The sequence below is a fragment of the Magallana gigas genome, chromosome 4 (genome assembly GCF_963853765.1).
Source record: "Magallana gigas chromosome 4, xbMagGiga1.1, whole genome shotgun sequence".
Classification (NCBI taxonomy): Eukaryota; Metazoa; Mollusca; class Bivalvia; order Ostreida; family Ostreidae; genus Magallana; species Magallana gigas.
In genome coordinates, this window is record NC_088856.1 from 55,841,379 (window position 1) to 55,869,133 (window position 27,755).

General features: G+C 35.0%; 2 protein-coding genes and 1 long non-coding RNA gene across 4 annotated transcripts; all 3 read left to right on the forward strand.

Moving 5' to 3' along the window:
• Window positions 1–131: 131 nt before the first annotated feature.
• Window positions 132–8,756, forward strand: LOC105326461 (uncharacterized). The gene is made up of 8 exons (XM_034452163.2): window positions 132–258; window positions 1,457–2,032; window positions 3,120–3,196; window positions 5,074–5,190; window positions 6,609–6,802; window positions 7,119–7,207; window positions 7,322–7,471; window positions 8,172–8,756. Exons 1-8 carry the CDS (start codon window positions 226–228, stop codon window positions 8,373–8,375), a joined length of 1,440 nt encoding a protein of 479 aa, XP_034308054.2. The 5' UTR covers window positions 132–225; the 3' UTR covers window positions 8,376–8,756.
• A 983-nt stretch (window positions 8,757–9,739) lies between these two features.
• Window positions 9,740–13,357, forward strand: LOC105326462 (medium-chain acyl-CoA ligase ACSF2, mitochondrial). Of its 2 annotated transcripts, none has more exons than XM_011426513.4 (2): window positions 9,740–9,950; window positions 11,091–13,357. In XM_011426513.4, exon 2 carries the CDS (start codon window positions 11,112–11,114, stop codon window positions 12,795–12,797), a length of 1,686 nt encoding a protein of 561 aa, XP_011424815.3. In that variant the 5' UTR covers window positions 9,740–9,950; window positions 11,091–11,111; the 3' UTR covers window positions 12,798–13,357. The 2 variants fall into 2 exon arrangements, with proteins under 2 accessions (XP_011424815.3, XP_065939196.1); XM_066083124.1 differs by lacking the exon at window positions 9,740–9,950 and adding an exon at window positions 10,565–10,587.
• A 5,357-nt stretch (window positions 13,358–18,714) lies between these two features.
• Window positions 18,715–20,686, forward strand: LOC136274388 (uncharacterized). Its single transcript, XR_010712704.1, has 2 exons — window positions 18,715–19,896; window positions 20,356–20,686. It is a non-coding gene; the product is annotated as an uncharacterized lncRNA (long non-coding RNA).
• The last annotated feature ends 7,069 nt before the right edge of the window (window positions 20,687–27,755 follow it).

Sequence of the window (27,755 nt, forward strand, 5' to 3'; positions counted from 1 at the left end):
ATAAAAAAAAACGAAGTGGTAGTTTTATTTCCGGTATTAGAGAAGTTCCTTTAAAATTTTTAGAAAAGTAAAACTTGAATAATTTTTGTTCTTATGTTGATGTTTTTTTCTTCAAAATAGTAACATTGAAATTGGAACATAATAATTTAGCATATTTATGAACATATTTCATTAATTGACCTTTTTTTGGTTCTTGATTTAGCTAGACTTTATTATCATCCGGTTATGCCTGAAAACGTGTTTCACATCCACAAAATGGTAGGTTCCAAAAAGGTAGCAGAAAAACCCAAATATTTAGTTATTACCAGATTTGTGTTTACTTTGTGCACTACAATTTTGTTAGATAATCAAACATTTGCTAATTATCAAACATAAGGCTTTCATGTGATTATTTCTTTAATATGGACAGGATGACTCTAAATCCTTCTTATCCTAAGTATGATGGACTAAGGTCCCTTTTTGGTGGTCAAACGCATTAATTCAACCAATTTTTTATCTATAAATAGGAGTCAGTTTTTCCTAATTACTACAGTCCCTGAAACGTTCTCTTTCCCGCTTGAACAGTGAGTGAAAAGTGAACGCACGCTGTGTGAACGGTCAGCGCACTCTGGGCTGAATATGGTGAGCACTTGTGAACGGTGAGCCAATGCAGAGTGAAAACAGAGCATAAATGCAAGCGCAAAGTGAAGAGTACATGCTCGGTGGCTATTTCTAAATGCTGAATATGTGAACGCAAGATTAACGATTGATTCCGAGAGCCTCAGGAGTTATTCTTGCATTTTGTTTCGTCAGTAATCATAAAAAAATAACAATCTACATTTACGTATTGTTATCAGCCTAAATATGATATCATCTGACTGAACGATAAGTGAACACTGAACAAAAGATGAACGCAAGGTCAACGGACAGTGAGTGCTTTGTGAACGTTGAGCGCGATGGGAGCAGAACGGAGAGCGCAAGTAAACGCACTATAAGCGCACGGTTAATACAGAAAAAATGAAAAAGTAGAACGTTTCAGGGACTGTATATCAGGGAACGGGGAAGGTATTTTGGCATGTGTACATCAGCTGTATATTGAATATTTACATTTGCATTCATGCTTCCGTGTTAGAACCTATTTAATTGCAAAAACATTCAATTCTGCATGAACTTTTTAATGATGTCATTGACAATGATTACCGCGCATGCTTATAGCTTGATGGTTACATTATTGTAAACATAAAAACATGGTTATTTTAATCATTCTTAACCATGTTAACTGTTTGCCATTTTCATATCATATCTCGCCAGTGTATTAATTACAATGTAACTATGTCATGATAACACATATAATTACTAAGTGGCAAGAAACGGTACTTAGGCTAGTAGAGAATATACATGTACTTACCTGTACACATGTACTGGTTTTATATCGATACTGACATGTGATCAACTCAATTCAAAAGTTTTTTTTCAGAATACAAAGAGAAAGAGACAGCAGGGGAGCAGTGGTAGCTTTGTTTATTGTAAAAAAGCAAAACCTGACCCAGATTTACAACGAAATCGTAAACCTGTTGACCCACCAGAACTGGAAAACAAGGTCAAACAACAAAAGAAAAGGAAAGGAAGCAACAACAACCAAGTGCCAAGGAGGGAAAAACTGTTAAAAGATAAAACGTTGGGTGAAGATACCTGTAAAACCAAGCTACACATTACAAGTGCACCAAGAGAGGAAAAGAAATTCCAAGATGCATTATCAGGTCGGACAGTGACTGTTCAAAAGAGCACAGCAGCATCTAGTCAAAGTGTGACAGCCGACAGTAAGGCAGTGACAGCCGACAGTATGGCAGGCGGAGGCACAGATTCCAAGAAGACTGGCAAGAAACTGAATAAATGGCAGAGATTCAAGAAAAAGACTGACAGGATTGATGAGAAAGATGACAAAAAGAAAGCCAAGAATGTGCCACTTGCTGCCAAGACAAAGGGAAATAACCCTACCATGGGGAATGTGAAGCCTATGGATGTCTCATCAAACTGGAAACAACTTCAGCAGGTAAAGTCAACTGTGAGCTTTTAATAGATACTTAATTTAAATGATTTGATAACTTCTTTATTATTTGAAGGGAAAAAAAAATATCTTTTTACTTTAATTCAAAGATTTATGAATAGCGTTCTGGGGTTTTAAACAGACAATGTGCTTTATTCTAAGCATGAATTTATTGTTAAGCATTTTGAATGAGTATTTTTGCTGCATTGTGCTTATTAATAAGCAAGTTACAATATCTAGATGTAAACCTATTGTCAAAACCTGCATTGGTCAGTTAAACTACAGGTGACATAATGTCATCATATTTTGACATCAAATAAGAATAAATTTACACCTCATTATTAAATGTTGACACATTGCAAGGATAATTTCCCATCACAGCGTAAAAAGTTGACATCATGTAAAGATATGTTGACATCACATAATGGGTCTTTGACATCATATTATAATGATTTGACTAAACGTAAAGATGTATAAACACCACGTAATGGTATATTAGACAGCATGTAATACCAAATTGACATATTATAGCTGTAGTTTAATGCAATAGGGCAAAGATAGCATTTCATGTAATGAAAAAATGACATAACAGAAGGTAATATTTGCCCCATGTCATATAGTGTAGACATAATGTCATCATATTTTGACATCAAATAAGAATAAATTTACACCTCGTTATTAAATGTTCACACATTGTAAGGATAATTTCCCATCACGGCGTAAAAAGTTGACATCATGTAAAGATATGTTGACATCACATAATGGGTCTTTGACATCATATTATAATGATTTGACCAAACGTAAACATGGTAAAGATATATTACCACCATGTAATGGTATTTGACATCGTGTAATAACAAATTGACGTAATAGAACTATAGTTTAATGCTATAAGGCAGCCATGGCGTTCCATAGGTTACACTTTCATTAAAGATCAGGTGATGCATCAGTTTGGTTGAAACAGAGAATTTATGTCAAGTTTCTGTTACAACTGTTTGGATGTTACATTTTGATAAATATTAATTGGGTTACTTTGTTTCTTACTTAGAATCTTGTGTCTGGTCTCTATAACAACTGTGATTTCTTAATACAGGATTTGGGAATACAAACAAAACGGAAGAATGTTAACCAGAAAGTGACGGCAACCAAAGAGGAGAGTCAGGAAGACAAGTCAGTGAGATGATGCTGAAAATGACATAAAATTAGTCAAATACTGTAGATTCCTGATTAAACAAGAGGAATAACTTTTCGTGTAAAATCGCAAGAAGCACATCTCCCAATTTTTAAAATATCGCCTTTATTTTTTGGACATATGTAAACTACATATTTTTACTAATTACGGTAAAAATTCAGCATTCCCAATTTTATGTTCTCGTAATTTCATGGAAAAAGATTGAATTTTGGAATTAAGTATTCATGTAAAAAAAGGAATCTACAGTAGTCAAATTGATATCATTAAAGCATGACATCATAGTGGTCAGATAACCTGACATCACAGTAGTCAGATTAATATCATGACATCACAGTAGTCAGATTAATATAATGACATCACAGTAGTCAGATTAATATCATGACATCACAAAAGACAGATAGCATGACATTACAGTAGTCAGATTAATATTATGACATCTCAGTAATCAGATTAATATCATGACATCACAAAAGACAGATAGCATGACATTACAGTAGTCAGATTAATATCATGATATCACAGTAGTCAGATTAATAACATGACATCACAGTAGTCAGATTAATATAATGACATTACAGTAGTCAGATAACATGACATCACAGTAGTCAGATTAATATAATGACATCACAAAGTCAGATTAATATAATGACATCACAGTAGTCAGATTAATAAAATTACATTACAGTAGTCAGATAACATGACATCACAGTAGTCAGATTAATAAAATTACATTACAGTAGTCAGATAACATGACATCACAGTAGTCAGATTAATATAATGACATCACAGTAGTCAGATTAATATCATGACATTACAGTAGTCAGATTAATATCATGACATTACAGTAGTCAGATAACATGACATCACAGTAGTCAGATTAATATAATGACATCACAAAGTCAGATAACATGACATCACAGTAGTCAGATTAATATAATGACATCACAAATATCAGATAAATATAATGACATCACAGTAGTCAGAATAATATCATGACATCACAGTAGTCAGATTAATATCATGACATCACAGTAGTCAGATTAATATCATGACATCACAAAAGTCAAATAACATGACATCACAGTAGTCAGATTTATATAATGACATCACAAAGTCAGATAACATGACATCACAGTAGTCAGATTAATATCATGACATCATCAAAGTCAAATAACATGACATCACAGTAGTCAGATTAATATAATGACATCACAAAGTCAGATAACATGACATCACAGTAGTCAGAATAATATCATGACATCACAGTAGTCAGATTAATATTATGACATCACAGTAGTCAGATAACATGGCAGCACAGTAGTCAGATTAATATAATGACATCACAGTAGTCAGATAACATGGCAGCACAGTAGTCAGATTAATATCATGACATCACAGTAGTCAGATTAATATAATGACATCACAAAGTCAGATAACATGACATCACAGTAGTCAGAATAATATCATGACATCACAGTAGTCAGATTAAAATTATGGCATCACAGTAGTCAGATAACATGGCAGCACAGTAGTCAGATTAATATAATGACATCACAGTAGTCAAATAACATGGCAGCACAGTAGTCAGAGTAATTTTATGACATCACAGTAGTCAGATTAACAAAATGACATCACAGAAGTCAGACAAGTTGACATTACAGTAGTCAGATTAATATCATGACATCACAAAAATCAGATTAATAGATGGAAACCAATCATTTAAATATCACAATTATGATTTATATGATATTAAAAGTCTTTGTTGTTATAATAGATAAATTATTTCAATTATGTGGAAATTTTGTCCACTGATATACCGTTAATTTGTAGATATTAAAAAATGATGATTTTTTAGGGAACCAGAGATTTGGTTTGACGATGTGGATGAAATTTTGCTGGACAGAAAAATCAAACATACAGAGAAGTGTACAAGTACCCACAATCCCCTGGTCAAGGTCGATTCCTACGGGGGGTGAGGAGAAGTTTTTAGTCTTTGCAACAAAGCATTGACACAATTTTTTAAGGAATTATTTTGACAGAGTTTTGTGTAAATTTCCTGATAAATAAATGTGGATGCTGCACCTGAAGTTTGTAATGCTGATGTAGAATTTTAATTTATGAATCAAAGATATCTCAGAGACTTATTTTTTTCACAGAAAAATGAATTTTTCTGCAAATTTAAAAGTTTTATCTGATTTAGTTTCCAAATTTTTAGCTCACCTGAGCTGAAAGCTTAAGTGAGCTTTTCTGATCACATTTTGTCTGTCGTCCGTCTGTTTGTCTGTCAGTATGTCTGTGTGTAAACTTCTCACATTTTCAACACCTTCTCCAGAACAACTGGGCCAATTTCAACCAAACAACAAAGCAACCTTAGGCAAGGAGGATTCAAAGTCGTGAAAATTAAAGACCACACCCTTTTACAAGGGGAGGTAATTAGAAATAATTGAAAATTTTCATGAAATTTTCAAAATCTTCTTCTCAAGAACCATTTGGCCAGTTAATCTGAAACTTATGTGGAAGTATCCTCAGGATGTGTAGATTCAAAGTTGTGAAAATCATGACCCTGGAGGTAGGGAGGGGCCACAATGGGGGGGGGGGGGGTTCAAATTTTACAAAGGAATATATAAAGTAAATCTTTAAAAATCTTCTTCAGAAACTAATCAGCCAGGAAACATTAGAATATCCAAGGGGAAATGGATTTTCATATTTACAGGATCTAAATGATTCTACTACTACATTATAGAATCTACTACATTGTCCAGATATTTGGAATTATGACTCCATTAAGCTGATTTTATCATGCCTATTGTTGCTCCGGTGAGCGACGTGGCCCATGGGCCTCTTGTTTTTCTGCCAATCACATCTCTGGTATCTTATTGTCTTCTACAGCTTAAGGTACACCAACCTACTCACAAGTTTGTTAACTCTCATTGGGATAAATGACTAATTTAAAATTACTTCTTCCTTGAAATAAGAAGGTGATTTCTAACAATTACAAATGCGCCTCTGCAAGTAATATAAATTGTATGCATTTTAAAATTCTCTTGAAAGCTCAGTACCACACCATTTTTATCTGAGTAAACTGAGGGTTCATGTACCTTAAAATTTATTGTGACCTTGCAGATTTTGTATTCTTTTTTTTTTATATTTTTAATTATTTATATTATAACCTAAGCATGTACATCTTCGCTAGCCAAAGGTTTTCAGTCCAAAGTTGACCGAAAACCCTTGGCTAGCAAAGATGAAGCATGTACTAGTTTAAACTATTCATATTAATGTTTTACGAGGTATTGCTACGAAAAAGCTTATCACGATGTGATAAATGTAATATTGATATTGTTGAGACAGCCTGTTTGTTGATGTACCTTAACGTTGATATTGATGTTGTAGGTTGACCAAGGTCGTCGCTATGGACTGCGAGATGGTGGGGGTGGGTAGGGAGGGCAGGGAGAGCATGTTGGCCCGGGTGTCCATCGTTAACCAGCACGGTCATTGTGTGTATGACCACTTTGTACAGCCCATGGAGGAAGTGGTCGACTACCGCACCAAGGTCAGCGGAGTACGCAAACACGACCTTGAGAATGGTACATAATGAGATGTTATTGATTATTTTTAATTTGAAATAAACTGATAAATATTTTTTTGATAAATAAAGTATAGATTATTTGTTTTTCTTCAAATTTAAATTTTGATTTAAATAGATCTTTTTATTGATCCTTTTTTCCAAGACACTTAAAAGATTCTTTTTGAAAACGTAAAAAATGTAATAAATATTAACAACATTTTGCAAATGATTTTTAATCTGATTTTAAATATGAAAAATAGTGTTCCACTGTTATATGCCTTTCATGCTAATGATGATGATATTGCATAAGTTTAGCCTATCTTTTGTTTCACAAGGTAAGGAGTTTGCTGTAGTCCAGAAGGAAGTGGGAGAAATTCTCCAGGGGAGGATACTTGTAGGGCATGCCATTCAACATGATTTACAGGTTCATGAATATATACATTTACATCCCCAAAATTCAGGAATTATTTATTACTCTAAGAATTTATATCTTTAGCAGTTTGATAGACAAGAACAAGTATTGACAAATATTTTTTAGGTTTTGTATATTGGACACCCTAAAAAAGAAATTCGGGACACTTCACGCTACAAACGATTCCGGCAGGTGACCAATGGGAGAACTCCTTCCCTGAAGAAACTGTCCGCTCAGGTCCTTGGGGTCAGTGTACAGGAGGGGGAGCACAACTCTGTAAGTAACAGCGTAGAAGATTTGAAAAGTTTGTAGATTCCTGATTTTAGGAGAGTACCTGTGATTCAACCAATTTTATTTAATAAATCACGATAATGTAAAATCACAAAAAAATCGTAAACGGTGAAAATATTTTGATTATAATGTACTTCTTTTATTCACATAAATATCAACAGATGTCCCAATACCACCATAATACATAATCATCTTTTTAAGATGTTTAAATCATACAACATTTGCTAAGAATTCATAATTGTAAAGTTAGGTATAAAATGTAAAAACACTAGTGGGTTTCAAACTTATATTTATACAAAATGAAGGTGTACCATACCTATATAAGGCCAATGGCCCATTTGGTAAGTTAGATAACTGAGATAAACAATTACATATAACACATACCATTGTCAAAACTCAAAAGGCATTCTTTTGTTAATGCTGATAAACTGCAATATGGATTTATATTAAAAAAGATTTTTAGAATGATAATCATAGAAGCATGATTTTAGAGATTATGGAGATGATGAACCTTAAGTTTTGCGTGGACACGAAGTTATATAGGACCTCATTAGGCACATGGTGTGATTGTGATGATGAGGTTGTGACTCAGAACTTTAATACCTCATTAACAAGGTTTTACTGTTTTAATTGTAAGTCAGTACAGGAATTTGAATAACAATCTTTTCTCCTTTCACTTCAATAGGTACAAGATGCCCAAGCCACCATGCGATTGTACACCATGTACAGGAAACAGTGGGAAAAGGAAATAAAAGAGAAAACCAAACCAGGGAGGAAAAACAAATCACATAAGAAGAAAAAAATGGACAATAAAAACTTAACGGACAGTAAAACAAGGGTTGTTACCAGGGAGACTGTGATACCATCCTCCCTGTTAGAAAGAGATTAGATGTGTTCATTACCTGATAAACTTCATTGTTGTTTTTTTTATAATCCTTGTATGGTGTATCTGTACTGTTGCATGTTTATTGCTTCCTGTGATCCCGATGTAAATGGTTAATGAACAATGTATGATTTTTAAAGCAAAAATTGTGTGACTTTTTATTATGACATAAATGTTCATATCAATGTTTAAAAGTAAATGCGTTGATAATTTGTGCATGAATAGGTAAATCATTATCATCATATAAAAAGCAATGCACTGCCAGATTAAGTGGTGTATCCATGTAAAGCAGTATCTACAAAGGAAGGAAAGAGATATTTAGCTCTAATAACAGATAAATAAAAATAAATGAGTTCTAAGAGAACACTACCACACTTTTATTTGAAATGAATGTCTGTGTTTTTTAATCAACAAATCAGTAGTGTCATGGTCTATATGGGCTACTTGGTATGACTGTTTTGTCGATCAATAGTCGACATTGATTATTGGTGGTACGGGACATCTCCATATTGTGGCATACTTATTTTCCAAATAAACAAGAAAATTAAATTTAAGATTAGTATGATTTTATATTTTTTTTTCCTTTGTAAAAATTGTTAACCTAGCGGCCCAGCTTTGAGTTAGATCATTTTACTAAGAATCTGTAAGCCATGAGTTTGAATCCCCCTTGAATTTTTATAATTTTTACCTTCTAAAAAATGTAGAAATATTGAATATATTTTTTTCGTCAAATATTGTTAGATTTTAAAATTTTAGACCTCCCCAGTAAACAATTTTTTAATTTAATGTACTTTTATCCAAATAAATATCGACAGGTGCTCCATATCACCTTAATCATTTGTACGTCATCAATTATTATTGAATGATCAGAACCCTAAATACTGATTGGCATATATGTATAACAAAGAATTCTAGAGGGGCCAAAGTAGTGCTTAAATCACGAAATCAGTTTCGATGGAAGGTTAAAATAACAAAATAACAAGAGATTAACACAGTGTCGAAAATGCACAAAGAGAGAGACAGAGAGCGAGAGCACAAAAAGAGGGAGAGAAAATGGGAGAGCAGCACGTAACATCGTTTTTGTTAGGTGGGGGCGGTTACGTATAACTTAAATTTCACTGTTTATTTTCAATTCAGTTTTTTACATGATCCCAAAAAAGTGGGGGGGAGGGGGGGGGGCAACTCCATGTTAACTCTATATTTTGTATGTAGATTTAAGTAAAATCTTTGCTGCGCCCCCCCCCCCCCCCCCAGCACCCTGATGCTACGTGCCTGGAGAGAGGAGAGAGAGAGACAGAGGAGAGAGAGAGAGAGAGAGATGTGAACTTGTTTTTGGGAGAACAAGTGTCGCTGAGAAACTAGATCGCTTTTGCGAGGAACTAATTCAATTTGTGTATATATCCAAATTGCTGTTAGTCATGTTTGTCTTTTTTTTTACCTGGGGCCAAACATTCCGCACTGGACCATTGATAGATTCACAGTCATTCTCTATCGCTGACCACTGACCTAGATCTGACAAGCGCCCTGTTGACCTCACCGTCACGTCGTCTTCGCTGACCGCACAACGTAGGCAGCTAACAGGTAAGATGTTTGTTTTTACCTGCAGATTTTACCTCGAAGAAATATTGTATATATCATATCATGTATCGTTTTAAGAAAGAGACCAATATGCAATACGGGGAGGGAAGAGGGGTACTCTCCCCCCACCCCCTGGAATAAGATATTGATATCAATACATTTGTAAGGGAATTTGGCACGGAAATGTAGTGTATGTGTTAAATGAAATTCAGTTGGATGTTTGTTTGTAAATGACTCGGGGATTAATACACTGGGAAAAAAACTAGAAATTTTGTTTTGGCCTAACATTATTTTTAGCAGCATACGGTTCTCGACATGGACCATGATATGGTCGTGTACATGCAATATAAGTTAGTTTTAAGATAATATTCTGATTTTTTAAAAGGAATTTTATTTGATATTATCACTACTAACAAATAAAGTTTTGCATATGCAACAAATTCTCCCTCCGATATTTGCTGTATATAGTCCAAGTGTTGTTATCTAGAATAAAAGACAATTATCTCGAACTCTACTCCTTTTCTTATTTTAGCCGTAAATATATTGCGACGTTGCATTGAATATTCACCCCATCATATTCTTCTTTGTTAGCCACGGGTTTAAAGAGCGGATCGTAAAATCTTGGCTAGCGAACTTCAAGGTACATGTTCACCCACTTCTACCTCCACGAACATTAGAACAAGTACGCAAAAATCGTGGTAAAAATTAGAAATTAAGGTGCATTTTCATTAAAGGAAAATTTGGTTGCAACCTCTGGCCTCTTGACGCTGTAGATATCTTGCTTACATTCAAAATAAATTGTCCTGACCAATGTTTCTTAAAAAAAAAACAATAAAATAAATGCAAAGTCATAAAGGGTAAAGAGCTAAATAGGTCGGTTTTGATATGATTTTAAAACAACTACCAACGAAATAGGTTACATGTATAAATTGAATATGTACTTTGTCACGGATTCTGCATGTGTGTATGATTATGAATACAAATGAAACAAAATGCTTTAAACCATGGCGTAATTAATTGTTTTTACTCTGTCATGTCTGACCATCTGTCATTCTGTTACTTCTCTCACAAAATTTCCCGAATTTTTAAAAGCAGGTAAAGTTAACTAATGTGATAAAGAGTACATTTTTTTTCTATTTACAGAACACATCAATATCACTCATCATGTCGAAGTTAAGCTATCTCTCCAACCCCCGGCAGAAACCCTACCGATACTCTACAATCACAGAACTAATTCAGAAAAACACCCAGCGCTTCCCAGACCACGAAATCTTGATACATCGCGGCATAGATGGGTCACGTGATGCCATGACGTATAAGGAACTATACATGGAAGCCTCTAAGCTGGCAAAGTTCCTGGTTTACAAAGGGATTCAAAAGGGGGACAAGATTGCATTGTTTGGACCAAATACTCTAGAATGGGTAGTAGGAGAGCTGGCGATACTTTTGGCGGGAGGCGTCGCTGTCCACGTGACAATCAGCGTCACAGACGCGCGGGATCTCTGGGATATCTTCAGGCAGGCGGATTGTAAAGCTTTCCTGATTGACCCTGGGAAAGGCGAAGCGTTTCTGGACGCCATTTTCCAGTTACTTGCGCTTTTCCGGCGCCGACGTCCTTCAAGACAGTACAAGGACATAGACTCGAACGACGCGACAGTTTTGTTTCTCAGGGAAGTTGACGGTATCCAAGGTTACCGAAATCTTCCAGGAATCCTGGAAATGGAAGACACTGATGTGCAGCTTCCAGTGCTTTATCCCGAGGACGAAATTCTTATTTTTACCACCTCTGGTAGCACAGGGAAGCCCAAGATGGTCTCCCATTCTCACTTTGATGTCAACAACATTGACCTTTTTGAGAAAGAGCCCACCATGGAGTCCATTCAAGAAAAGACTTACAACGACCGGCCGTTTGGCTGGGTAGGCGGGTCACCTGTCATCCAAATCAGCAACGGCATCACTCGGGTGTTCAGCGATTCCTCGCTGGCAATCAAAGGCAATGACATCATGTCGGTATGGGACATGATTAAAGCAGAACGATGCTCAAAAGCCCTCCTGATGCCTTACTGTCTAGGGGACCTGATAGCCATGAAGGACTCTTACACTGACGACTTTCAGTTAGACGTTATTCTTTGTGGTGGTCAGATTATTGATAACTTCTACACACAGGTTGTTGGGGTCTATACAAAGAATCTGGTAGTAGTGTATGGGTCGACGGAGGCGGGCTTTGTCACAATGAGACCCCCGATACAAGAAGGGGACACACTGGAGATCGGAGACATTGGCGGTCCGGTGGGAGGAGTCGAACTGAAGACCGTGGATGAAAGTGGAGACGTTCTTCCCCGAGGGGTTCCGGGAGAGCTCTGCATCAGAAGCCGTATGGTATTTAAGGGATATTTTCAAAACGAAGAAGCCAACAAAGTTTCTTTTATTGGTAACAGATGGTTTCGATCAGGAGATATTGCAGCTATAACCAATGACAACAACGTCGTAATTCAAGGACGAATAAAGGACATTATTTCCCGCGGCACCAGGAAAATTATGCCGGATGCTGTAGAAGATGTCATCATACAGATGAGCGGTCTACTGCACGTGGCCGTGGTTCCTGTCCCAGACAAGCGTCTATATGAAGAGGTGTGTCTCTGCTTCGTCACAGACAGAAATTCTGACGTCACTGTTGATGACGTCAAACGTTTTTGTGAGGAGCATTTTGAAGTTAGGCAGTCGGCAGATGGATTGGGTGAGAGACCGACGTACTACTTCAAGTTTGATTCGTTTCCAATGTTGGGCACTGGTAAACCTAACAAACGGATGATAAAGATGGACGCTGAGAACCGTCTCAAAAATCAATGAATAGAGGATGTGTTCTGTTGGATTTAAGGCTCAGCTAGGGAGGGCTACATGCGCTGATCATTCATATGATTCATATGATTTTTCACCTTCAATGAAAATTCACAGACGTCATTCGCTAGTTAGGAGCAGATGAGATTGTTTAGGTCTAAGTTCTAGTATCATACCATAATTAAGCTTCATTCTTGTAGTTAAGTTTTAATCTTTTGACAATATTATGTACTAGTAATAAATATGCATTCAATGTGTTGATGTTATCTTACAAAAATATGTGTTAACAGTTATCGATTGTGCACAATGCTGGGAAGATGGAAAGATGTATCTGTTAAATTTCTTGTTCTTCTATTTGTCAACTTTTAAACTAGCTTTTAAGATTTTGTTTTCACGTTTCGGGCATCACCATTTGTTTCTTTATTACCCTGAATCTCTGTTGTTGTTTTTACTTGTACAGTTTTATTTTCTTTTATATATGGCATATGCTCACCTGTATATTACTCTACAAGATGTATTCTAGCTCGTCAACTTTATACATTAGTTTCTTAATAAACATCCTAAAATTATCGTTTATGCTGTGGTTCCATAACAGTTGGTAAATACGTCGATCGGCGATTACATAATTATATGCTGCACTTATAATCATATATACATTGAATATGGTGTCATGTTATATATAATGCACAGCATAATCGAGTTTTGCAGGGTCATGTACTTAATGACTTGGGTAAAGCTGTTTACATCGCTGTTTAAGACAAATGTAACACCACTGATGACGTATTTTTCGATTTTTGCCAGATAAGTTCGACCTACATGTAACGGTTTTTTTGCGACAATAAAGAAATGTTTAATATACTGATTAACAAAAAAATCGGTCGGATGTGATGACCCAGATGCGCTTCGACCAGTTTGAGTAAAGTAACCTACAAATACTAGTGCATTGTAGTTCATTACAGTTGAACATTGACTGCGATTTCCTGTCAGTGAATAAATTCGTTTCGATTAAATTATATCTAATTCTGCTGTTTTTATACCCCCGCTCCAAAAGAGTGGGGGGGGGGGTATACTGTTTTACCCTTGTGTGTCTGTCTGTCTGTCTGTCTGTCTGTTTGTCTGTCTGTCCGTCTGTCTGTCTGTCTGTCCGTCCGTAACAAAAAATTCTGTCGCATTTATCTCAGCAACTATTTATCGCAGATGCTTGAAAGTTTTACACAGTGTTTGTTAAGGCATGCCATATCGTGGGATATATTTTTGTACCAATCGGACGTCAAATTCCTGTTAAATGACGACTTTGCTTATTTTTTAACCAAAATTTTGAAACAAATTTTCGTCAAAGATTTCTCAGCAACTTTTTATCGCAGATGCTTGAAATTTTTACACAATATTTGTAAAGGCATGTAAAATCGTGGGATATATTTTTGTACCAATCAGATGTCAACTTCCTGTTAAAAGACGACTTTGTTTTTTTTAGCAAAAATTTTCAAACAAATTTTTGTCAAAGAATTCTCACCAACTGTTTATCGCAGATGCTTGAAATTTTTACACAGTATTTGTAAAGGCATGCTATATCGTGGGATGTATTTTTGTACCAATCGGACGTCAACTTCCTGTTTAATGAGTACTTTGTTTATTTTTAGCCAAAATTTTCAAACAAATTTCCGACAAAGATCTCGCAGCAACTATTTATCGCAGATGCTTGAAATTTTAACACACTATTTGTTTAGGCATGCTATATTGTGGGATATATTTTGTATCAATCGGACGTCAACTTCTTGTTAAATAACGACTTTGTTTATTTTTAGCCAAAATTTTGAAACAAATTTTCGTCAAAGATTTCTCAGCAGCTATTTATCACAGATGCTTGAAATTTTAACACAGTGTTTGTTAAGGCATGCCATATTGTGGGATATATTTCTGTACCAATCGGATGCCACCTTTCTGTTAAATGTAGATTTTGCTTATTTTGCATATTCACATCAGAGCGGGGGTATCACTAGTGAGCATTGGCTCACAGATATCTTGTTAACTGAGCGTAGTTATTTTCCCCCACATAAGCATTTTACATGAGAACTACTTCAATTTAAAGAATATGACAGGCACGTAGCATCGTTTTTGAAGAGGGAGGGGGGCAGACTCATCCAAAAAATCTTGACAAGCAAAAAAGAAAAAGGAAATTAGGACTTTCCAAAAATATCCTTTGCACCTCAAGCAAATCCCAGATCACGCGATACACCGCGGCATAGAGATAAAGATGGAAGCTGAATACCACCTCTAAAATCAGTGAATTTTAAAATCAAATTCTTTTAAATAGCGTTAAGGTAAAATCTTGCATTCGTGCATTTGATTTTCACCAATAGGAAACATGCTGGGTTTGAGTTCGCGTGTTGATGTGTACATATTTTAGTGAAGTTACTATTACACTGCACATACATGTATCATCACGAAGGGATTCAGTAGAAAAAAAGGGACACGAAACAAACAATAACACAATTCTTTATTGGCCTCTGATATCTTACACTCCTGGAGTCTATTACCTCAGATATCATGTGCCTTTTTTATCCTGTAGTACCATGAAAACATACGGTATCTACTCTTACTATATTATATTTCTTCATGCACCAAAAAACCCGACATCAACCACGGCCCTTTTTTCAATCATATTAGTTTCATGCTCACAGTTTAACTTTTTTGACAATATGAAGTAAAAAGAATGTACCGGTACAAATGTATTCAATGTTTGAATCGTTCCTCTCACCACTACTGTGTTTTCAGTTTTTAACCATTTTCTAGGATTCGGTTTTCTTCTCCTGTATGTAGATATGTTGTAGCTATTTTTATTCAATACATTTTGTTAAACTGTTTATCGTATTTTTAATAATACACATCTATAGACTATCATACGCTATATTCTGATTTGAAACTATTTATAGTGAACATGCCCATGCATGTATTTTATGTTTTGCTTTCATATTATCATGCATATCTACACGCATATCGGAAATTAAAATTGATACCAGCCATGTTTTGATGATTTTTACAGGAAGGTGTATTAGGAATTTAGCTGTATGACAAATTCGTGTGCAGTTTGTTTTTGTATGCACACATGGTAGAAAGAAAGCAATCTAAACAAACTAACTGAAATCAGTTTACAACTTATTTTAATTAGATTGAAAACGCCTCCATTACACCTTAACAAAGAGGAGAAAGTTTAAACTTATGAATCATGCTATAAAAAATTTTCACTTACATGAAATGGAATGTAAACATGTTAATTATAAAAATTATTTACATTGTATATATACTGGAGATATAACACAATATAACACAATGTGTTAAGATGGATAAAATACTTTTTTGTCTAAAATGTAAAAAAAAACAACAACACAAACATCTGTATACTACAGAAATGTTCCTAACAATTATATACACAAGAATTACTTCACAATGCTATACTATCTGTCCTTTAACATTCCTGTAATTTCTTCTCTTAATTTGTATCTATACTCTGTCCCGAGTTTTTGCTTCCACCACTTTTTGCTTGATATTTCAATAATAGTAAATACCCATGTGCTCAAACTACGTTCATCCATTAATATGAAAAATGTCCAGATTATCTGTTTTGAAACGCCCCATCTACCGCTTCAGGTTTCAATACACATCCAAAAATTGAAAGTCTACGGAGATTTTGCATTGCATCAGCCATTAATAAGCCCGGATGATAATGTTAAAAAATTGCGCTATGTATTCCGAGTGTATTCCAAATGGAGAAAAGATGTAAACATTTCCCATTATCTCCGTAAAAAATTTTTTTTCGTTCCTGTGGAATTTTTTGAGTGAATAGGGATAATTGTTCAATGAAGATATCTTGGATATATTCCTTTTCATCGATTTGAATTGTATTTCTTTCACAGGTATGTGTATTTTTATTAAAAATCATCAAAAATTGAAGCCATAACTTGGGACAGACTATAGACACCAAACGATAAAAGAGGGACTAGCCGTGTTGAAAATGTCCTATTTTCTGCCGTTAAACATTCCCTTGATCTCTTCTCTTAATTTTGTATCCATAAACCCATAGATGAACGGATGAATTGTTGAGTCGAATATGTTGGAGTTGTAGGCTATGAGGCTCGCCTGGAGCTGACTGTAGGTGAGCTGGTGCCAGAACGTGTGCTCTCCCACGGTGATGGACATGAGTGTTATGACCACGGAAGGAATCAGGTTGAAGGCGTACACCCCTGTTAGTACCATGAAGGTGTACGTGAAGCGGTGCTTCCGGAAGTGATAGGCCATGGTTTGTCTCCACAATGCCTTACCCCACAAACTGTTAAGACGTTCTCTTGACCTTCCGGTCTTTCTTTCGGTTTTAATAATAGAGTCGGTTTTGGAGCCAATGGGTCCTAATTCAAAAGACGACGTTTTGCTCAGGGAATCTTGTTTTGCCGGTGCATTTATTTTCTTCCTGTGGGTTCTTTTTTTAAACGCTGTGTGGATGATGCGGGCAATATAGGAGTATAGAACCGCCATTACTATCACTTGACAGAAAACCAGACACAGAATAATCCCCGTATTAAGGACGGCAGCTGTTTCATTTTTCGGACCGTGTTTCTCGCTGCATTGATGAAACGTAATGTTTTCAACGTTCAAATTGCGATGCTCTTTAATTTGAACCTCCAATTCTCCGTAGAAGATCCAGATTGTGGAACTAGAGATCGCAGCAATAACTACTGCGACACATAACGAGATCCACTTTTGTTTTAAACTTAAGGATTTCTTACCATTGTGGTAGAACAACAGAAACCGGTCAACTGCTATCAAAAGTAAAATTATGGACGATATGTGTACAAATACGTCAAGGAAATAAGTTCCTATCTGACAGAGAATGTCTGATTTAGGCGTAATAAAGTAAAAGTTCAGGTACACTCTGTATACAGTCCCTACTACACAAACAATCGCATCGTTCATCGCTAAAAACGGGACAAAAAAACGACCAGAATCCATCCATTTTGTCAGTCGAAAGAGGAAAACAAAGACGATCATACAGTTTGCGACAGCACCAATGGAACTTGTTATTATCATAATAACAGACACCGGCAATCTGTCGTCTGCCATGACACGGTTCAACGCTTCCAACGTCACTTCCTTGTTCATGGTGACGTTTGACACAAAAGGTGGCGTATTTTTTAATAGCTATTCCAAATCAGTTCAGAATTTGTAACACTAGCGACGAGCATCAAAGATGTCTAATATTATCCATGTATTTGCATCTTTTCGACATCAATACTTGAGACATATAAAAACGGGATATATATCCTGGATTACACGTGTTTTTATCACTAATATCCGCTTTTATAGAAATGTTTTACACTGATTAACACAGTTGATGAAGAACGTCAACGGATGCGACAAGTCTATCAACAGTAACGCTAATAACCAATTAGAGTACAATACATTACAAATACTACTAGTGCATTATAGTACACTGAAGTAAAACGTTGTCAGCCGGTAATAACGATTTCCTGTCACAGTGATTAAATCTATTTCATTTATAAGAAAATAGTGTTTTGTTCAAAGATTTCACGATAACGTGTACTTGCGGTAGTTTAATAATATAATTTATTACAAAGATTAATTTGTTCAACGTAAATGCCATATGTTCATATAACAAAAATCATTCATTTGCCTAGTATGTGGTTTAAATTGAGTAATAAAAGCTCGAAAACAAACACTAATATGTAACGGTGTGTGTGTGTGTGTGTGTGTGTGTGTGTGTGTGTGTGTGTGTGTGTGTGTGTGTGTGTGTGTGTGTGTGGACTTTACAGACTCCGAAAATTTCTTACAACAATTGTTTGCGTTTTGTCGAGGACCTAAATGATATGTAAACACACGTTTGTGTGAAAAATCAGTTCAAATAACGTTGCATCCGCCATGTTGCCGTATACATTTTGAAGCTTTACGGCATTATTGTTAAGGAAATCGCTTGACAATTGTTTTGCCTCAAAATAGAATATCTCGACGTCATTGGATGAAACGAGATTGCCTTACAAATTTCTTCAAAAGGCGAGCGTCAAAATTTATACGGCAGCATGTTGGAAGTAACGTTATTTTAACTGATTTTTCAAACAAACATTCGACCATGCCTTTAATTTTTAAGTTCCAAAATATTTAGAATGATCCTTCTTTGCCCGTGACGTAATATCACGATCCTAAAATGTTGCACAGGCAACTGCATGACGAGGAACGAAAACAAATAAGAGAATTAAGCTAGTAATCTAATTGTTATATTATCTTTTGTTTGTTTATATATCAAACTTTAGGTCCTCTACAAAACAGACACTTATTATGCCTAAAATGTTGCAAAGACAACTGCATGACGAGGAACGAAAACAAATAAGAGAATTAAGCTAGTAATCTAATTGTTATATTATCTTTCGTTTGTTTATATATCAAACTTTAGGTCCTCTACAAAACAAAACACTTAAAACTTTAGGTCCTCTACAAAACAGACACTTATTATGCCTGATTCTTTTTAAAATTAATAGAAATAAAAAATGGAAAGTATGTCGGTGTTCACACCATGACATTTAATTGTATTATCACACGCACTGATATAACTATTGTTATTATGCATTACCAGTGCTAGTTTTGACAACCATGTGATCTAATATAGACCCCTAAAACTTGTTTCACATCTCTGAGTGATTCTTTTTTTAAATTAAGAACAATAAGAAATTAGGAGTCAGTCGCTGTTTACAATTGCTAGCTTTGACAACCATGTGATTAAACCTTACAGGTACCGTTCTGGTACATTCTGATAACACACACAATAGGATTAAAGATGTCACAATCAATAGATTTATTCATGCTTACTATTTTCCTGTACGGTACCTCTGATTTTTATTCTATGTTATATCCTTTTTGGTGCCTCAGATTTTGTCAATTCAGGTATTGGTCAATATTGGACTATACTCGGACTGTTCTATTTGTTTACTATGATGCTATAAATACCCATGTTTTGGTCAGTGAGCCGGGGTCCATTAGCACGCACTGCAGTACTAACACGATGTATGGCTAAGTGTATTTTTTACGGTAACCATATCCATTAGGGGTAAGTTCGTTTTTCCTTATACTTTAGTCTTGTTTGTAATATTTAAGACTTTAGGTAACTGTTCTTATACGTGTTCGATAGTATTTTCGTGTTAACGTTTTACATAGTACTTGTTTATTTACCGTAGAGTTATGGTGCGTTTGTGTGACAAGCGTGGTTTGCTAGTTTATTTGTGAGTTTTTATTTCGTAGTCTTGTACGGCGTTATTGGTCATACATTGACTGTTTTGTGATGTTAAGGGGTCTTATACACTTAACTTTATTGCATGTTAAGAGGTCTTATACGCTTAACTGTGACTGTGTTTGATACGTTAAGGGGTCTGATACACTTAACGGTTTTTCACAGCGAGTATTGTTCGGTGTGATTGTATGGCGTGCAGTTGCGGTAATTAGGTAAATAAGTATATTGTGAAAGTGAAACGTTTAATTGAAAATATTGTTATTTATATATAATTAAAAGGTTCCAGCAAGACTCCAGCAATGTCCCAGTGATGATTCGGCCATAGTCACCAGTGTTCCGGTATTGAACATCTTACCACCCGTGTAACCTCCTTCGAGTATTCACTTACTACGCTGGAAGCCGGTGGACGGAAGCCGTCATCTTAGGACGTGGTACCGAAGGAGGACACATTGGAGGAACACTGGAGGGACACTGCTGTCCAATATTCCACCATAGGACATTGACGAATCAGATATTAGAAACATTTTTTTGTTAATATTTTGTGTGTGTGTGTGAATGTGTATATTTGTAAATTTATTGATTTTATATATAGATAAAGATTGTAAATACTTATTGTTGTTTTCATTGCTTGACTGGTTAGACACACGACGGCTGTCGTGACAAAAGATAACAACCAATGTCTGTCTATTTGAGTCTTTCTGAAAAAGGTGAAACATATACAACTGTACCATATAAATTTGATAACAATATTAGCTACGGCAATAATAGAAACATATTGGTTGTCATATTATTTTAACGCCATTTCATCGTTTACTGAAACATTTCTTCTTTTTTTTATTATTTTTGGAACAATCTATATATTTCATGATATGTTCAAACTTCCTGATCAATTGACATAAATAGCTGCTTCACATCAACATGTAAAATCTACAAAAAGTATACATGTATCACTAATATCCGTTTCCTAATAAACGTTTGACACTGAATATCATCATAAACGTCCGGCGGATTGGCGACAGCGAAAACAGTGACGCTAATGGTCGATTTAAGTACTATACTCAGTCTGGAATTACACAGACTGATGCAGTACATTGCATTACAGTTAGACTTTAAGAAAGTAATTGATAAACATTTCCTGTGAGTAAGTCAATCTCGAACAAATCTCAGTCAAAGTATATGTATGGTTTTTTTAGACTCTTTAACAAACATATATAAAACAGACAACTAGACTATCAGATAATACAAGAATATACATCTCTACAGTCTCAAAAGTCTAAAAAAAAAAAATTTAGATCTTAATTACATTGTACTGTTAAAAAATAGTTGTAAATTTGAGTTATGTTTCAGTTTTAATAAGGATTAATATTTTGAGTAGCATAAGGTGATCAAATACGATCCGGCCGATCAGATCTCATACTGTAAATTACAATTTTCCGCGGTTCTGTATCAAATCCCAGAATGTAAATACGCGTACACCATTTTTTGGTAATATTTTTACGTAGTTCAAAACCGGCCGAAATATAAAACGAGATTTTAAAATCCGCCAAAGATCTTCTGGCGATTTAACCAGACATGCTACTGTACAATTTTATCAGCTGGAAGAACATCGTTATTTATATTAACAACTCTTCAATTCCCTATCATATCTCTTAATATATAAATAAAAAATATTTTGTTTCTTTAAGTGTTACATAAGTTACAAGGAAATGTCTTGGAGAATACATAACATACATGTAGCTACATATATTCAATATATCTCAAATATAATGTACTGAAACAGTTTACGCTCTCACTGCAGTTTATAAAGCATTAACAAACCAAACCTTTTTTCCTGTGTAAAACAAGTGGCTATTCATTTTAATGGAAACGGGTAACAGGAAGTAAAAACATTTTAACAAAGCTCTTTAGTCAATAATACACAGGATACAGAAATAGATTTTCTCATATCGTTGTTAACTTGGTGATAAAAGTGTTTTATTTACTGTATATTCCTAATTAATTTTATTATTTATTATTTTAAAACTGAAGTTTACCTTTTAATCAGAGAGGTCATTGCATTCCGTAAAACAAAAGAACAAGACTGTAGGTTTGATATTTATATTTGTTGTGAAGAAAATTCCCCTGAATTGACAAGATAGCTTAAAGAAGTCTTTTTACCTTATTTTGAAACGCAAATGTATCGAGTTCATTGGCCTGAGCGGGATTTCCTTCCGGGGTCCTCGATATTTGATCAAGTGACGTCATCCGTGACAAAATCTGCAAATTACGTCATATTTCTGTCCTCTGCATTCTGTGGCTTACGAGAAAATGAAGACTCAAAAATGAATATGGAATGGCGTCTTATCTGGAACTCGTACCGAAACAAACAAAGCAAAAAAATTCTGTTAGTTAATTTTGAACACGTGCTACTGCTACGATTGGATCATTAAAGTATTTATACGTTTGAAACTTTTCTTCAGATTTGAAAAGCATCTTTTAAGTGATATCCAAGAAGAAATTGGTCGACCTTTTCGTGCTGGGAGAATGGTCGATAACAAGAAGCCGGTGTATCGTTATATTCCATTAGATGATCTCAACACAAACTTTTGTACAGATAGAAAGTAGTTTTATCTCAATGCATGCTATTTACTTTCTGACTTTTTTATATTTGAATGTAAATAGTTTTCACATGTAGATTATATCTAATGTTGTTTATGACGTTTAGAGACCTCTTTTTCTATAAAAAGGTGGCTTTCCTTTAAATTTCGAAAAAAAAATATACATGTACAATGTTATTGGATTAAAGAATAACAGAATAATTCCCTTTAATTTGGTGCCTATTAAGTTTTTGAAACCCAGAGGAAGCTAAAATGTGACCTATAAGTTTAATCTCACGTGCTTCGGAGTCTTGCATGGTGTTTAATCATACCTTTTCAACATGGTCTTAGAGGAAAACGGATGAAGATGCTGCTCTGAGTTGTTGCGCTTTGGAGAGACTTTACTACGCATGCCCACCTCGGAGTTCTGAAATGTTCTTGGAGTTAACGGATCCTCTGCGATTTGTGTCTACGGGAAAATTAGGGTTCACATTCCGTAGAGTTACAATTCTTCGTTCCAATACACAAAATTGCAATTTACGGAGCACAAAAATGCGCTAGTTTTGAACCGATTATTCTTATTTCTGTACGTATTCCTTGGAAACCATTAAGTGAAGTAGTTCTATCCACATGATGATTGAGAGTTCCCATGTCTACACAAACCACGCTCCCTCATTTAACGGGCCTGGTGATAATGATTAAAAGAATATCAGAGGAAAGTATCGTAATATGTCTGTCATAAAATGTCTGTGGAATTTTAGGTATTGTACCGAATTTATTGTAACAAAAGGTATATCAGCCCCAAACTAGCCCAAATATTTTTGGGCCAGAACTTGCGAAGTTTTTTTTTGGTAGAGCTTGAGCTGTGACATGGTACTATAACCCTACTTTTTCGTAGAGCTACATACCTGCATCTCATGGGCGGATCTAGAGTTATCAAGGATCTAAACCCCCATCCCCCCTGCAAAATTTAAATTCCTTAAAATTTATATTAAAACATTTCCAAAAATATTCCTCAAAATCCCCCGGCAAACTGAAACAACCTACCCCCTCCTACCTGGATAAAATAGAAGAATTTCTCCATCCGCGCATGCAGCTACTTGCAGTCGTGGCCCTGATCTGGCAGTTTTTGAATTAAAATCAATATAATCCCGTTGTAAAATTAAACATTAAGTTTAAGAGAGTTGTGTTAATAATAACCTGTCTGGTTAAAATGTGAACAAGAATAATACGATAAAGTTCTACTGTGCACATGCGTGTTACGAAGTCTCCACTCGATGGAGAGTTAAAGTTTAATGCACATACTACGCACTGGTGGTACCTTATTCCAATAAAATTGTTAAGCCCAGATATGACATACATTCAATTGATATTAACTGTTATAACAGAGAAGAAATGTTAATGCCCCTTGTATATCACTACCTTAAAAGTTTGTATTCATTATCAGTCCTTATATTTTCTACAGAGCTTTTCATTTACTAAAGTTTCCGAAAGATAGAGAAGAAACCGTACTCGGTAGATGTAAATATTATATCATGAATCTTTATTACGTCAACATCTCTATTTTTCTATATTTGCAAAACGGCGTTTGCTCATACATCCCCACCCCTCTTAGGAATGAACCCCTAAAACTTGTTTCAAATCCCTGATTCTTTTTTAAAATAGGAGCAATAAGAAATGAAATAAGGAGTCTGTCGATGTTCACATCATGAAAATAATCATATACATATACACTTACATAATTATTGGTAATATCATGTACCAGTGCTAGTTTTGACAACCATGTGATTAAACCTTACACGTACCATGCTGATACATTCTGATAACACACAAAATAGGATTAAAGAAAACATACAACCAATTCCTGTCTATATGAGTAATTCTGAAGAGGGTGAAACAAATACAACTATACCATATATATGATAATAAGCTACGGAAATAATAGTAGATGTTGTTGTCAGATTAAAAACTTATTGGTCGTTGTGTCATGGTTAACTAATAAGAAAGTTATTTCAATGCTTACTGTAACGTTTCTCTTTTCATTATTTTTTAAAATGATCGTTACATTTTATGACATGTTCAAATTTCCTAATCAATTGACAGAAATAGCTGTTTTACATCAACATGGAAAATCTATGAGAAATAACCATGTATCAGTCTTATCCGGCGGATTGGGTGACAGCATAAACAGTGACGCTAGTAACAGATATGAATATTATACTCAGTCTTGAATCACACATGCAGTACAGTGCAATACAGTTAAACTTTAACAAAGTCATTGATAATCATTTCCTATGAGTGAGTAAAACTCAGTCAAAGTACATTTTTTTTTTATTGACACTCTTTAACATACATGTATATTTAAACAAACAACTAGACTATCAGATGATACAGGAATATACATATCAACAGTCTTGAAAGTCTTACATATTTTCTAGATTTTAATTACCTTGTACTGTTAAAAAAAAGTTGTAAATTTTAGTTATGTTTCAGTATTCATAAGGATTCATATCTTGAATAGTATAAGGTGATCAAAGACGGTTCGGCCGATCAAATCTGATACTGTAAATTTCAATTTCCCGCGATTTCGCGGTTTTGTATCAAATCCCGAGAACAAAAAGTAAAGGCGAGATTTTAAAATCCGCCAAGGTTTTTCTGGCGATTTTACAAGACATGCTACTGTGCAATTTTATCAGCACGAAGAACATCTTTATTTATATAAACAACTCTTGAATTCGAAATCCATATCATATCTCTTAATATGTGAATAATTTTTTTTTGTTTCTTTAAGCTTTTTATAAGTTACAATTAGGTGTCTTGGAGAATACATAATATACATGTAGCTACATATTCAATATATCTCAAATACCGGTATAATGTACTGAAACAGGTTACGCTCTCACTGCGGTTTATAAAACAGACCAAACTCTTTTTTTCCTGTGTCAAACAAGTAGGTATTCATTTTAATGTAAACGGGTAACAGGAAGTAAAAAATATTTTAACAAAGGTTTTTAATCAATTATACCCAGGGTACAGAAATAGATTTTCTAATATCGTAATTAACTTGGTGATAAAAGTGTGTTTTTAAATTTTCAAAAGTTTCAAAATAAAGACTCAAAAGATATTTTTGACAAAATGTTATCTGATATAAAAAGAGCGGTCTTAATATCGATCAGTTCCTTTTCAGGGTATTAATGAAGTATAGGTGAAGATAAAATATTGTTCCGGGTTGGATCGGGAATCTTTTTATGAAAAAAATGTCGTTCGATTTCGCTAGATATAAGAACACATAAGCATGATTTTAAATAAAATTTCAGTAATGGAGTTTCTTGGACTGTGGTGGAAGAAATATCCTTCACTGTTAATCTATTGTAGTTCGAGTTTTTTAGACTGTAGTTCAAGAAATGATACTTAATTTCTATTATTCTGTTCTTTCTTTGTGGACATATTGGGGAAGGTACTAAAGTCCTTTATTACCTTATCAAAGGGTTTTTGTTGTTTTATTACAGATTAAATATTTTCGTCTAGTTTGTATGGGTAAACAGGTTTGAAAGTGATCTATTGAACTGCCGGTCAATAGACTGCGATCTATTAGACCGCCGGTCAATAGACTGTGATCTATTGGACCGCCGGTCAATAGACTGCGATCTATTGGACCGGCAACGTATTTTAGAAAAAAAACAACTAATTGTTACAAGATTAAAAGATAACTTTATTATGTTTATTTTACTATTGTTCTTAAAATTTATCTTTTAGGTCATCTAAGTATTAATTAACAATTACCTGGATGCATAATGGTATTAAAACCTGTAATTTATAAATGTGAACACAAAATACTAAAATCGGAATTAGGTAGTAAAACAATTATTTAATGCCTGAACAGTCAATAGACCCGACTTTTTTTCCCTTGGTGCTTGGAACAGCTCAGTATGATCTATTGCCCTCGGCCGTTGGCCTCGGGCAAGAGATCGAACTAAGCTGTTCCCTGCACCAAGGTAAAAATATTCGGGTCTATTAACTGCTCAAGCATTAATCAATTGTATACTAGTCATCTATCACGACCGGCCAGGGTATACAAAATTGATCGCGGGACTTAGCGACAACAGTTCCTCTGACGCTTTTATGTACTGTCCGACATCGTGTCCCTCAGAGGAAGACGAATCATTAATATCTTCAATTTCCATGGAGGCCGCTATAGATGATGTGCCAGTCAGGCCTCCCCATTCTACCATTTTCTCCACACAAGAGCAATGTGAGAGGAGATGTTTTATTTGTAGAATATTTCAGTGCTCTTGGTGATGCAAGATTTGTCTACATGGAAAACAAGAGCAATGCAGAGCAAATATTTATTAAGTGTCGACATAGCCATGGATACCTTAGCTCAATTCCTGAAAATAAATGCACGTTCCCAAGCATTCTGGAGCTGGATTTGTCTGACAATCAAATAAAGACCATATGGAACCTTTCTTGTTTGACCTTTCTGAGTGTCCTTGACCTTCGTGAAAATAGGATTTCTTACATACGTAAAGGTACTTTTGACAAGCTGTATTACCTGTGGAAAATTGACCTCTCTTTCAATGACAGCTTGGGTTGATCAGAGTACTCTACAGTCTCCCCACCTTCGGCTAAAAGACATTAAATTCCAAAGTCAGAGGGGAACACTGACAAAAGTAAATATATCCAACCTCTATCCAGATGGAGTGTTCCATTTTGTGGATTTCTCCAAAACTGCATTGATTAAGTCATAAACAGTGACGTCAATGGTCCATACCCCGGTTGTTATAACAACTGGCCAATAACTACCTTTATTGAACATCAAGATCGTAGACGAGGCGGAAGGCTAAATGTGAACCTTAACGGATGTTTGAAGCCATTTCCAGACATTGCCAAACTATTTAAAACGGAGAGAGATCCATCTCTTCTGTCTTTTTTGAAAATTTACCGATACATCATTTTTTGTGGCTCCATCTTTGAATGTTCCAGTTAACTGTATTCTCTTCTTAACAGTGTAAGAGAATTAGCAAGATCTGGAGCGTTAAAGCTGACTGCAATGACCATATTACAGGGCAGATGTATAACGTATACTACTTGTATCGTGAAAAC

What these genes read in the sequence shown, in the direction of transcription:
- LOC105326461 (XM_034452163.2), top strand. Translation starts at nt 226, where the DNA reads ATGCCTGAAAACGTGTTTCACATCCACAAAATG. An exon ending in ACTGGAAACAACTTCAGCAG is followed by an intron (nt 2,033 to 3,119) that starts GTAAAGTCAACT and finishes TTCTTAATACAG; the next exon opens with GATTTGGGAATACAAACAAA. An exon ending in GAGGAGAGTCAGGAAGACAA is followed by an intron (nt 3,197 to 5,073) that starts GTCAGTGAGATG and finishes ATGATTTTTTAG; the next exon opens with GGAACCAGAGATTTGGTTTG.
- LOC105326462 (XM_011426513.4), top strand. Translation starts at nt 11,112, where the DNA reads ATGTCGAAGTTAAGCTATCTCTCCAACCCCCGGCAGAAACCCTACCGA.